This window comes from Corvus brachyrhynchos, unplaced genomic scaffold (assembly GCF_000691975.1).
Source record: "Corvus brachyrhynchos isolate BGI_N302 unplaced genomic scaffold, ASM69197v1 scaffold91, whole genome shotgun sequence".
Taxonomy (NCBI): Eukaryota; Metazoa; Chordata; class Aves; order Passeriformes; family Corvidae; genus Corvus; species Corvus brachyrhynchos.
The window spans coordinates 3,030,860-3,043,948 of NW_008236442.1; the positions used below are offsets into that span (position 1 = coordinate 3,030,860).

The following is a 13,089-nucleotide window of genomic DNA, read 5'->3' on the forward strand; positions in this document are numbered from 1 at the left end:
GATCCACCCAAGGACTTAACAGAGCGCCCACGTCTGCATGGAGACAGTGAAAGCCCTGCTGATTTATGAGGACAAAGTATTGAAAGTTTAAAACCATCTCAGCATTTACAAGCCAAATGGATTTCTTATTTGCACTTTGACTGTTTACCGGAAAACAACAGTGGCTTTACTGTGTGAAAGAAAGGATTCGGTGGAAATAATGGCCCTGATTTTTGACAGCTGAAAATAAAAAATGAAGAAAGTGATTCCTTTGGTAAAGTTTCCGAGATTGCAAAGTACAAACAACAGTATAAGTTTGGATCTACAATTTACTTTATACCAGTTAAAGTATATATATATAGAAATATATATATATTAATATATGATATTTTGAAATAAAAGCCTCACTCTTCAAGAAATTGAGTAGTACCACACTTTGCTGCAGCTGCTGTAATATTTTTTTTCCTTTTTTGCAATGGTCTGGAAGTTCCCTACCTGTTTGAGAGAGAAATGTGGCAGTGAAGAGGCAAAGCAATCCTGCTGTGGTACAAGGACGCCTAAGAGCTACACGAATCCTACCGATGCAGCATCCAGAGCTTCCTGTTCCCTTCAGCAGAATTTTGAGGGCATTTTTTGTTCCACTTTGTGTTCTGGAGGCTTTTCCCCTTGTGCAATACTAGCATGCTGGCTTTGCTTCATTAACCATACTTGATTGATATATAACAATGATAATTCTATCCTCCTCCAAGAAAATATTTTTAGAGTTGTTAGATATTCCATGAAGAAGAGATGGACAACTACTGAGTGAAGTACAGTATGTATTAAAAGTTTATTTGGCAGAGTTTGGTAGACTGTGAGCTCCCTTCTTATTAAAGATGTACTGTACGTACAATGTCTTCAGACTTTGTATAGCTCGTAGAGACTCTAGTAAAAACCCAGTAACCACCTCCAAAGCTTTGCATTGTTGGCTCACTAATTCTTTGAAACAACAACAAAGCTATTTCTTTCCAGACCAACACGTGAGGGGAATTTTTTCATACAGTTTGGTTTTTCAGGAACCCATTTGAGGTTGAACAGGCACCTCAGCTTAAGCATGCCTCTGTGGACACCTGGCTGTGTTCTCTTATCCCACAGCACACATGGGTCAACTACCTAAATTTAAGTTTCCCTCATTGCAAGCCAGGCTAACTCTTGTTGAGAGCATTTGCCACCAGCTAAAAGCATACAAATAGGCAATTCCACAGCACAGCAAATGCACAACAGTTTGTGACAAGCACAAACTCGTGGCTGATCCCTGCTTTTGCTTCAGAATAGTTTCCTTCAGTTTATTTTCAATCTGTTTCTTGCCATGGTGAATTCAGCTGAGCTGAGATGTTCCTCAGCAAGGATGTGTCCACAGAGACCTTGACCCAGCCACTGCGAGCAGTCTCAACTCCCATTTATGGCTGAGCTGTAGCTGTTCACCAGGCAGCCTGGGCCTGGCATTGCTGAAGAAAGATCAGATCTGAGGGCTGAAATGTGCAAGCCTAGTTCACATTCCCAGGCACTTTTGTGAGCAGTCCAATTAATTTCAGGGGGTTTATTGGTGTGGAAAAGTGTCTTGCTGTCACGCATAAGTCTGCGCTATCTACCCTTCAGTCCGCCTAATGCTACCAAATCAAAGAGGAATAGGGAATTGTAAAACTATTTCTGTCCAGTCCAGCTTCAATCCTTTAATATTTCCAATTTCCTTTCAGCCTGCTTACCTGTCTCTCACAGGATGCCTTTGGCCATGATGATCACTTTTAATCCAGTGCAGGGGAAGTGCTGCACTTCCCAGCCTGGATTTGGTTGAAATTCCCCACTAACTTTCTTTCTCCTTCAGGGTAACCACTTCAATCCGGATGCTTCAAGAGGCAGAAATTGTCACTGTAATTACACTGTAGATTAAAGCAGCTACATGACGTGTCACGCCATATTCCATGCTGGCTTTCCACGCCGGTCTTTGCCCAGTGCTCACTGTGGAAATGGATAAGCTGTTTCCAAGTACTTCTACTGTCCCCCTTCAAAAATATGAGTGAAGAGTATCCAGGGAAGAAACAGACTACCCAGAAAGTGGTAGAATCACCATCCCTGGAAGTGTTCAAGAAGAGGCCTCAGTGTGGCACCTGGGGACATGGTTTAGTGGTGAAGATGGCAGTGTGAGGTTAACAGTTGGATTTGATGATTTTAGAGGTCATTTCCAGCATTAAGAATTCCATGGTTCTGTGTGCAGAAAGGAGTGTGAGCTTCGCCATCAGTTGTAGATCCTTGCACATGGAGACCACCCTCGCTGGTGGCCCAGCTGGACAGGCCAGGTATTTTCTGGGGACAGCCACCTGCCCAAACCACAGAAGATACCTGGACCCTACTCTATATTTTAGATGTAGTCTGCCCTGGCCATGTGTCCCCAGTACCATCACCTCAGTTCAGAGAAGAACACTGCCTGCCTGGTTACTTCCAAATGGATTATCAGATCAGCTCCAGGCTCACCTGCCACTAGTAAGGAGAAACTCCTCCAAAATAAACCCTTAGCATTTCTGAATTTGGCTCAAACAGCACCTTATAAACCCCAAGACCCTCTCAAGCATCCCTTGGTGCACTAGGAGATAGACCAGCAGGTTAATCCATTCAAAGCCAGGATGTGTTATCAGCCCTTTACCAGCTGGAGCTGAGGCACACAAGGCTAAATGGCCACCCATAATCATACTGGGGAGGTGTGGAAAATCCAGCAGAAATCGAACTTTGGTTTCCTTATTCCCAGTCTGCTGCTACTCTGTAAGAGGAGCCCCACAAACTAACGTGTGGCCTTGTACCCTTTGCCAAAGCCCAAGGTATCACCACTGGGAGGTTTATACCCCACAGCAGAGCATCTGACATGGCTCATTCTGTGAGTAGATAACGCTGCTTATGCTGTGCCTATGAAATATGCCTTGTGAGATTGGGAAATATTAGACTTGCTAACATATCAGAAGGAAATGTTGTCATTACGACAGGAAAGTTTCTTTGAGATGTTTACGAATTTTTCTTTGCCAGTAGGCAGCCTCAAATACCACCCCACCAAATTCAGTAAACATCTGCGTCTCTTTGAAGTTGCTGCAAAAATCTGCTCGTGGAGCGCGGGACCGAGAAATTGCTGTTTTAATTAAAATGTTTTAGAGGGGAATTAAGGCTTTTGCAAAAATAATGACTAATAGAACGTGAAGTCCAATTAAGAGTTGGATGCAGCTAACCTTCATTGTTTCAGGGAACCAAATTGAAAACAATAACAAAAAGAAATTCAACAAGCCTAGAGTCACAAATATTCTGCATTTCAGGGATATTTGCAGTAGCACAGTGTGTAGCAGGAAGATGTCACAGCTACTTATCCTGGCCGATGGAAAGCAGATGTGTTTCAGTGGTGAAGTGAATGGTCCCCACATCCTCATGGGAAAGTGACAGTCATGCCATTCTCTGCATAATGTTAAAAGGTATTTATGTCAACAGGGGAGAAAATTAAAGTTCCTGCTTTTTGGCAGAAGTCTAGAAAGAGACATTTCAGGAAATGAAAAAGAAAAAAAAAGAAAAAGAGTATTTGTAAATGCATCAAAGATAAATTTAGATTTATGTCAGTGTTTCGTCAGATGTGTGAAATAAAGTTATGTAAATCTAAAATGTATAAGTTGGAAAAAAATACCAAAGAAAAGAAAGAAAAAGAAAAAAAAAGAAAAAAAGTAGCTACCATCTGCCTATTAATTCCGAAACTCTAGATTATGTGCTTCTGTCCAAAAATCTCTGGTAATAAAATGCTCAGTGTGGTATGACTTGATATTGAATCTTGAATATGCTATATGCTATATAAAAAAACCCAAACCTTGTAGAAGTCCACCCCTATGGCCAACATCAGGAACAGCACGATGTGCACCCAGACTTGGCCCTACACAGAGAAAGGACCATGAAAAATTGCTGAAGGTGAAGCAGTTTATGATGAGTGATGCTCTTATCAGATCTATTGACTGACTATTAGCAGAGTTTGCAGGTACTGTCAGTAATGTACTGCTTGTATGTTTTCCTATTATAAAATGATTAGTTACATTCCTAACTCTCCTCATTTGCCACTTACCTGTTTCACTGTATGGTCCAAATGTAATTACAGACCACAGAGAAGTTGTGGAGGAGATAAGCATACTTTGGCTTGGAAAGCATATCCATTTCATCTGAAGGTGGCAGGCTTTGTTTCTTCTTCAAGGGCAGGATGAATATTGTGGCCTAAAATGAGCTTCTGTTTTATCAATACCTCAGTCACATCCCAGTAAGCAGGGTTTAGAGCTTGCCTGACAAAGAAATGGGTCATGCTTCTTTGCTTGGTATTCTATTTTTTGTCAGAGAAAAATAGAAACACATTCCACAAATAATCTTTCAGGTAGACAGAAGGAGATGTGTGTACAGGGCAGTTGGTTTCAGGCTGTCAACACTTTTTCTAGTTCACTGGTTTGAATTCAGATCATAGGCCTGACACATATTTATGGTTTCTTCTCTCAGAGGCTCACACAGTCAAAGCACTTAACTTCACAAATATTTGTACTTTATAAAACCATGCTGCTCTGAGGAAAGAAACTGAATCCTCTGCTTTCCAGGCAGGAAACTGAAACTCATAAGACCTGAGACCTGCCCAAGGTGCTGCTAAAAATCTGAAGCAGACCCGTCAGTAGAACTGAAGGCTCCAGGATTTTAGGGCATTGCTGAGGATGGTTCATCTGCGATTCACATCAGTGAAATTTTGCTGAGAGCAGACCCTGGCTTTGAGCTTGAGTCACAGAGAGCAGAACTGGGGGCCTGCAGTCAAATGTGGACAACCATCTGCAAGCACCAACTGACCAGAGCTTGTGCATCTCCCTTCAGCTGGGTTTTTCAAACCACTGATGCTGGGAAGATCACAACCAGGTCTACTCCAACATCTTTTGCTCCCACATGGACACAGTCCTTCCTTTGTTTGGTTTCATGGCTCCACAGTAGAAGCTGCTCTGAGCCTTTCAGATGAGAGCAGAGATAGAAAATGGCTGTGCTTAACCCTGAAAGGCAGAAAAAAAGGACCAAGGCTTCTTCTTTTGGAGGTCGTAATTTTTTAGAGACATCCATTTGAGAGAATGATTTCCATGTAAAAGCTGACTTCGAGCAGAGAAGGCACACATTGCTTCCCACCAGAAAAATGGTGAACTAGCCAACAAGGAGCACAAATAACTTGGTCTCACCTGAAAGTGGGAGCACCTCTGCCACAGGAGAGGATACTATGCAGGGCAACTAAGCAATGGAGAAAAAATTAGTTTTGACAAATATTCATCTGTGGGCACATTTGGCAGATCTTTGCTGAACCTTTTACTGTTGTTTGACGTGTACCTCTAATTCCTGCTTGCAGCTCAGAAATGTGCAGAGGTCTTTCCCATTTAACAGACCTGTTCATCCAACACTCATGGTTGCATAATTTTTGTTTTCCCACCATGAAGCAATAAGATCAAATTTGTATGACCAGAAACAAAACACATGTTTGAGCATCAGGTTACTGACCTGTTTCCCATTATTTCTCATCTGTTTTATTTCTCAGATTGCTGTCCTTGATTCAGTTAGAAATGAGGGCTAGAGGCCCACCTAGATATGAAGCAAACCACCCATAACCTAAAATATTGCTCAGGGGAATATGTGCTTTCTTCCTTCCACCTTCCATTCCTCTTCATTTCCTGTTTCATTTCACTTTCATTTCATCTCATCCCCTCTCTTTCACATCACTCAACATTCATCCGTCTCTATTAGCCTTTTATCACCACTACTGCCCCACAGACTAAAGAAAAGACCCCTTTCAGGGAGCTGTTCCCCTCAAGAACAGTGATTTATGTGATCTTCTCTCTTTTCCTTTTTCCTGTGTACTTTGGAAGGCGAGGTGCCAATCTGTGCCAGCAGCTCCCTGTATTTCACTGCCCACACCAGCAATCCCCAGCTCAGGGCCATGGGGTCCCTCTCAGGTGTGCCCTGGGTACAAAGCAGGTGCTGCTGGTATTTGATTTGCTGCAGAGGAGTTAATTGTCAGCTCCTCACCTTCCCTGAACCTGTTCTGTTTGTTGCTTTTCCTAAGGTCTCCTCTGCCTTGACCAGATCCGAGAACTCGGCACACCGGCTACTGGGGCTTGCCATCCATTTAAACCTCTGCAAGAGGAAAATTTAGCACTATTGATTTGATCTGGCTTTTTTTGGACTTGAAATAAAAAGTGAAGAACAGGCCAAGCTGCTGTGAAATGTGTAGTGTGGGATCCAAGCACAGACGTAGAATCACTTGGATTGGAAAAGACTTCTAAGATTATCAAGACCAATCATTAGCCAAGCACTGCCAAGTCTAGCACTGAACTGTGTCTCTGAGCACCACATCTACATGTTTTTTGAACATTTCCAGGGATAGTGATTCCACCACTTCCCTGGGAAACCTGTTCCAATGTTTTTTCGGAGCTTTTTCTTCCCTGGTGCTCTTTCAATTACATTTTCTCTCTGAAAGACTCTGCTATCTAGACTAGTAGGGCCTTCATGATGTCCCATGTAAAATGGTCCAGAGTTTTTACAGATCTGACCCCAAGTTCCTAAAGCCTTCCTGGTGTCTCACAGACACTGATATAAATCAAAGAAAGAGTTAGAGAATGTTACAGGCTAAAGACAATGGTCTCTGTGTCCTTTCCTGCTTACAGAGAGTACTCCCTCAAAGTATCACTGAAATGAAACAGCCATTAAAGCACTCTGCAACCCGAAGAGCCTCAGTACTGAATTAATGCTGGAGATCAGCTAAAAAAATCTTAAAATAAGGAATGCACTTGCTCTTGAATTCAAGCCCTTAGGCAAATCTTCCACCAGCTTTACTTCTCAAATAGGAACTGATAGGTCACATTGAGACCCACTTAAGTCTTAGTAATGAACGTAAGCAGGGAAGACCTGTCACAAAGACGTCACTGCCTTGCAGTGCTACCTCCAGGCACTCTACAGTTTTTCTTTAATTCTGCCAAAGGCAAGTTTATCATTTAGCACTGGATCCACAGTAAGCAGATTTGTGTTCCACCAACTTTCCTTGCTCTTAGTCTAGTCTGGATTTGACTGATGACTATGTGTGGTAACAGCACTTATGTCTTCACAACACAGCACGACAGTCCAAATAAGGCTTTCCTACTGATGAAGGCACTTCCACCTCAGTATAAGTACCTGCTCTTTGAGCAGAGTTTGGTGGCATATATGTTCAAAGCTGCTCAAGAGGAACAACCAGACTATGATGTTTTTCCTCAGCAACTTAGCTATTTTCCCCCCATTCTATTTGGCTACCAGACTCTCAGGGACACATCACCTAAGTAGCAACAGCCAGTGCAACAAAGAAGCATCACAGTGTGGATGTGCACCTGCAAGAGGCAGCTTCCATGTTTGCTTCACTCATTTGGCTTCATTTTGTTCTGACCTTGACTCCCAAAAACATACGGTCTCAAGAGAGAACAGTGACTGGACAGAAAAGAAACGTGGAAAATCACCATAGCCATTGTTGGTATGTCCTAGCACTGCTTTCTCCTCATCTGGAATAGGAGACAGGGAAGACTCATGAAAGGAAGGACAGGAAATTCTGGCACCCAAAGCCATAAGACTCTTACAAGCCTGAAGTGATATTTTCTGCTCATCTGTGCTGAGATGTGATTATTATAAGAACATCACATTCTCAGTTAGCTTTCCTACTCTCTCAGCACCTGCTTTCTAAATGTTATTATAGCCTATCTCCCTTTCAGCTCATCTCCACTCCTTTGTCCAAGGCAGAAAAAATTATACTCTGCTTACACAAAAGCTTATTCTTTTACTTGGCACACAAAACAAGGCAGGGGATAAGAGCCTGTTGATTTTATCATCTCATCATTTGCTTCGCTGTTGGATTATAAACAGTATTCCAATCTACTCCCATAACTGAAACACCTTTTTTGTATCAATTTTTCTTTTTACTATCTTCATACCACTTTGATGTTTTTACAGCTCTAGCTGTAACCTGTGTCTATTTCTCTGATTTGAACAGAATTGAATGCAGTTTTCAAAATAATGGGCCCAATCCTACAATTTTCCCCTACAGATGTTATATTCATCTAATCTGCAACTTCCACCTTACAAGGCTCTTTCCAACAGTGTCTTGTTACAGTCAACACCAGCCCTGGGCAGCAAAAACTGAAACAGACAACTCTGAAATGATAATCCAGGTATTCATATATTAGACAAATTAAAGTGCATGTTAGATTGATTCATATTTTTGCTAGTCTTTATCCTTTAGGCACTGACTTCAAGGAGAGCATGGCAAAAATTTCACCAGTGCCCAGCAAGGCAAGGAGAACAATTGGGACAGGAGCAAAACAGGAGAGAGTGACCCACACACATTGTACCTGCTGCCTAGGAAGAGTCCCCAGGCTGAAGTTTCTGAATTCACCCCAGAGGACTGGATAGTTAGGGTCAATACCTGCAGATACCTCAGTTTCCCTCATCACTGGATTTGACCCACAGTATTTGCTGGTTCATAATGTTGTTTTGCAGTACCATTGCTGAGTTTGAAAGGTTTTTTTCCCCCAATACTAATTTTATTTTGACTTTTGGAACTGCTTGTTGCATGTGATCTATGAGATCCTGGAGTTAATGACGTCCCTCAAAAGCTCTCAGAAGTGTCACAATGGCTTTTCCCAACAGCATCGTCTTGATTGTGCATCTAGGAGCAAACTACAAAAAAATACTTACAATGTAACAACAATACATCCCTTTTTTCCACCATCAAAAAAAGCTGCAAAGGAAAATAAGCGACAGGATTTCTTACAGTCAGTGCTGCTGAAGATCTGGTGGCAAAATTAGGAAGAGCAGCACAAAGCTGCTAAAATGGTTTAGCCCAAAACTAAAACTGGTTTAACACATAGTTGTCATTGATTTCTAGTCCTCATGATCTTCCTTTAATATCTTCTTCGAGACTACAGGTAACTCCACCTTTCAGCACCTCCTGTAGCTCTGCCATTTGAAGCCTTGTCACCTGCAAGGGAGCCCCAAAAAGCAGCCTCACAGAAATGAGTGTAGGCCTGGTCATTGTGTTGCTGTCTCCAGTTTCCCTTTCACCTGCTGCCCTTCACACCCAACAGAATTTTACCAGAATAGCCATGAGAGAGTTGTTCTTCCCAAATTGCTGTCAGGTATGAAAGTCATCTTGTGCCTGAATAATTGAGGCATTCATCCCAACCAACAGCAAGGCATTTCTGTAGTCCTCCTTAACCCCCAACTGATCTAATTAGTCCCTTGCATTCAAAGGTGGTGATTTGGGCAGAAGACTTGAAAAATGGGAGTTCACAACTGGAAAATTTCTTGATCAGGATTATTATAATTTTTTCAAATAAAACCCAAAGTTTGCATAATGAGGATTTCTGGGAAGATAGGGTCTATTACACAGGAAAACCAGCTGTTCACCATTAATTGACTCCATCCTTCTCAGACACTTTTTTACAGACACTTGGAATCAGGATTTCTGAGCACATATGAGCCTAGCATTAAGTTAAATGAAAATCGAGGAACTGACCTGAAAGCAGAGATTACCAACCTTAACTTTCAATTTATCAGGACCTTGCCATGATTTAAACACAGGCTGCTCTGCCGAAATACAGAGAGTTTCTACTTGCAGCTCTTGATTTTCTTCACTGCTCTACAATGCAGAGGTTAAATGGTACCTGTGGAAAATACCCTGCACACTTCTGAGGTAACTTTCCCCAGCAGTTAGCACCGAAACACCCTCAGACATAGGGGAACCCATCAAACATGACCTATAGAGAATCACAGAATCATTAGGGTTGGAAAAGACCTCTAAAATCATCAAGTCCAACCATTAACCTAACACTGCCAGATCCAGCACTAGACCATGCCCCTAAGGGTCACATCCACACGTTTTTTGAGCACTTCCAGGGCTGGTGATTCCGCCACTTCCCTGGCAGGCTGTTCCAATGTTTGACCAGTGTCAATGATGCCAGCTACTCAGTTTTGAGTTTATGCAGCAGAGAGGGAAACCAGACTCATAGCAGGAGCAAATTGGTATTAAAACCCTGTCTGAACAGCAGAAGATCCACATCTCACTCAAGACTTACATATAAAGTGAGCCTATACAATGGCAGTGCTGATCATTTCCTTGGGTTTTAGAGAAATGAACAACTTTAACTTTACAGACTTCATGGTTGCTTGATCTCACTACAGTAAACAGCTCCATATTTTTCCTTTTCATGTTTTATCCTGAAGCAACAGAGCATTACATTAATTGACTTGTCTTATTAATTCAATAAGCTGCTTCCAAGATGAAATGCTTAGCTATGCTTGCTTGTTTTTGGCACTTTTTGGTTGTTGGAAGAAAAGCTTTAAGGCTAGAATTGCTCTGATGTTTTCCACAGTTCACTGAATAATTTTATGCACTACTGAAGATTTGCCACATTTGGAATTACTGCAAACTGCTACTTTTTCATCATAGTATAATTTAATTCACACTTTTAGTATGATAAGAAAACATTTAACAGTTTGCATATTTGAGAAGAATATTTGTTCTGCCATAAAGTTATGGTTAAGAATTCATTATGGGTCACTCATTTCTAGGACTTGTAATTTGGACTTAAGATACATTTAGAAGATTAAAGATGACATAGAAGCCACCCCATTCAAATGAATTATATGCAAGAAATCCGGGGAGAAAAAAATTGACCTTGCTGTAAATATAGGGCAAAAATAATTTATTGCAAGCTTGAGTGAGATTGAGAAATTTTTACTATTTTACTAAGATATTGAAGAGGAGGTGAAACTATTTTAAGCTTTAAAAAACAAAACCCTGACATTCCTTAAGGGGAAAATATTCATGTAACTATGTGGATTCTTAGATTTCAACTTCTTTAGGAAACATGAACTCTTGGTTTGCCTTTCAGCTGGTGAATATGCTGATTTTTTTTTTATTATTTTTCTGTCTGTGCTGCTGAAAATGAAATTTCTTTTTTCACTGAGTTTTTTCTTTTTCAAGAAGTCTGGCCAGGGGCTGGCAATGCATTTACCTTTCTATCCATCATCCAAGGTCACGCCTCCTCAGGGATGGCGCATACCTGGGAGTGACACAAGGGTCATTCCACTTGTTCGAATCACCCTCAGCAGCCATTGCTGGTGTCCCTTAACCTCTCTGTGTCCCTTGGAGGGTCCTGTCACACCATGGACTGTTGTCCTAGACATAAATATCTCTCTCCAGTTTATTTCTTGGACTCGGAGTAGAACCTCACAGTGAAGCCTCTAAGGTGAGGTCTCTGCAGGTTAACTGTGAATATTCTCCCTCTGCTTTCTCGCTGCCAGAGCCTGTGGGACCTCCACCATCTCAGCTGAGGAAAGTGGCTGAGAAAGCCCCTTAGAGAGCTCCTGGAGAAAGTCCAACATTTAACTGCTTCAGGGATGTGGCCTGGCCTTGGCAGGGCTGCTGCAGGGAGCAAGGGCTGGACACAAATAGAGTGAAAATCAGAATGCTACAAAAGGGAATCAGTCTCGGGAAAAACAGTTCAGATGTTCTTGCTCCTGGGGGTAGGAAGAAGGCATGGCTGAAAAAAATGTCCTTTACACTCCTTCTCACCCCAGAGCCAAGAACAATCCCTGCTGCAGCAAACCCAATCTGGTAATCACAAGGTTTTGAGTTAAAGACTTTGCTTGCAGCGAGGTCCTGTTTTTAAATGAAGGTTATTGACCAAGTTTCTGGCCTTAAGGAAAGATATCAAAACATAATTTATGCTCAGAGTGACCTGTAGGTGTTTGCACAACAATTAATACCCAGTTATGGTAATACAGCTGGACACAAGGCAATTGATCTTTTCCTTGAAACTTTTTACGCTTACAGCCACTACCTCTAACTCTTCATTATGTGTCCCCATACTCATTGCATTTCAAAATTATCACACTAAGCAAAGCTCAATGCACTGTTTAAATGAGTAAGGAACATCTGGTGAGGTGAGACTACTGGGACTCCATGGACAGATAAAGCTGTAGCACTTTTCCTCTGTATATGGAAATGCATTGTAAATTAAATCTGCAAATCGTCTGAAAAGGCACAGGTTGGAAAGGAGGTGGAGAAGCACCATCATTTGTGCCAAGGTCAAATTCCATGCAGCTTAGCTTGAGCCAGTGTATTTTCATGCATTCAGTCACAAAGCTTTGTACTGTTCGCTCATTATTTTGTACCTTAACAGTTTTCTAAAGGTGCTTGGGTCATCGTACTTTGGCCATCACAAAATAAGTGCCAAATATACTATAAAAGTGACAAATCTTGTGACTATGAAAATATTTCTCTCCCAATCTTTTTTTGTCTTCTTTCATTTGCTTTAAAGAAGTACTAATAATACTGATATCTCAACCTGGAGCTGCCTGATACTGAACCACTGCCTGCTGATCCACCTTAGTTAAAAAAAAAGCAAAACAACAAGTTGTGCAGTAGACCATCTGCCACGAAACATAAATGTCTTGTAATAGCAATAAGCCAAGAGCCATGAACCACTTAGCCTGAGGGAGAAGATGTTTCAGCAGGGTGAGCAGCAAGGAAATCCTCAAAGAGACAGGTGACGCTCCCGTTCAGCTCCAGCTGCTGCGGTGCTGGAGGCCAGCTCTCCTGCAGAATTCCTGCCCAGTCCGAGAGCTCCTGCTGTGTCACCTCTTCACCTTTGCATTCATGCAGAGAGGCTGAGCCCTTGGGAAGATCAGAGTCACTTTTGTTTGTGATGCTCTGTGGTCAGAGATCCCACACACACCCCTGTGCCAGAAGAGGATGTGACTGTACCTGAGGGTTATCACCACCTCTGTGCCAGGACATCCCTGCCCTGCTGCCACCGTTTGTGTGACACAGAGCAGGAGTGCTCATCTGGTGGTAGACCTAAGTTCCCTGCAGGAAGCAAGGAGAGGGCACTACAGGCTGGTGGGGCTATGGTTTTGTTGATTGGAGCTTCTCCTGGGAGTGATGCCACAGATGTGCCAGTCTCTATTGTTCTTGCCTTTTTCCCATCCCACACGAGTGGTTGCAGAACCTCCATGTACATT

General features: G+C 42.1%; 1 protein-coding gene across 1 annotated transcript in view; it reads left to right on the plus strand.

Moving 5' to 3' along the window:
- FAM19A1 (family with sequence similarity 19 member A1, C-C motif chemokine like) overlaps positions 1-12,323 on the plus strand; it is a 226,004-nt gene extending 213,681 nt beyond the window's left edge. Inside the window, exon 5 of the mRNA XM_017747208.1 lies at positions 2-12,323. Within this exon, the coding sequence (XP_017602697.1) occupies positions 2-19 (18 nt within the window). The 3' untranslated portion in view covers positions 20-12,323. The remainder of the gene's footprint in view (position 1) is intronic.
- The last annotated feature ends 766 nt before the right edge of the window (positions 12,324-13,089 follow it).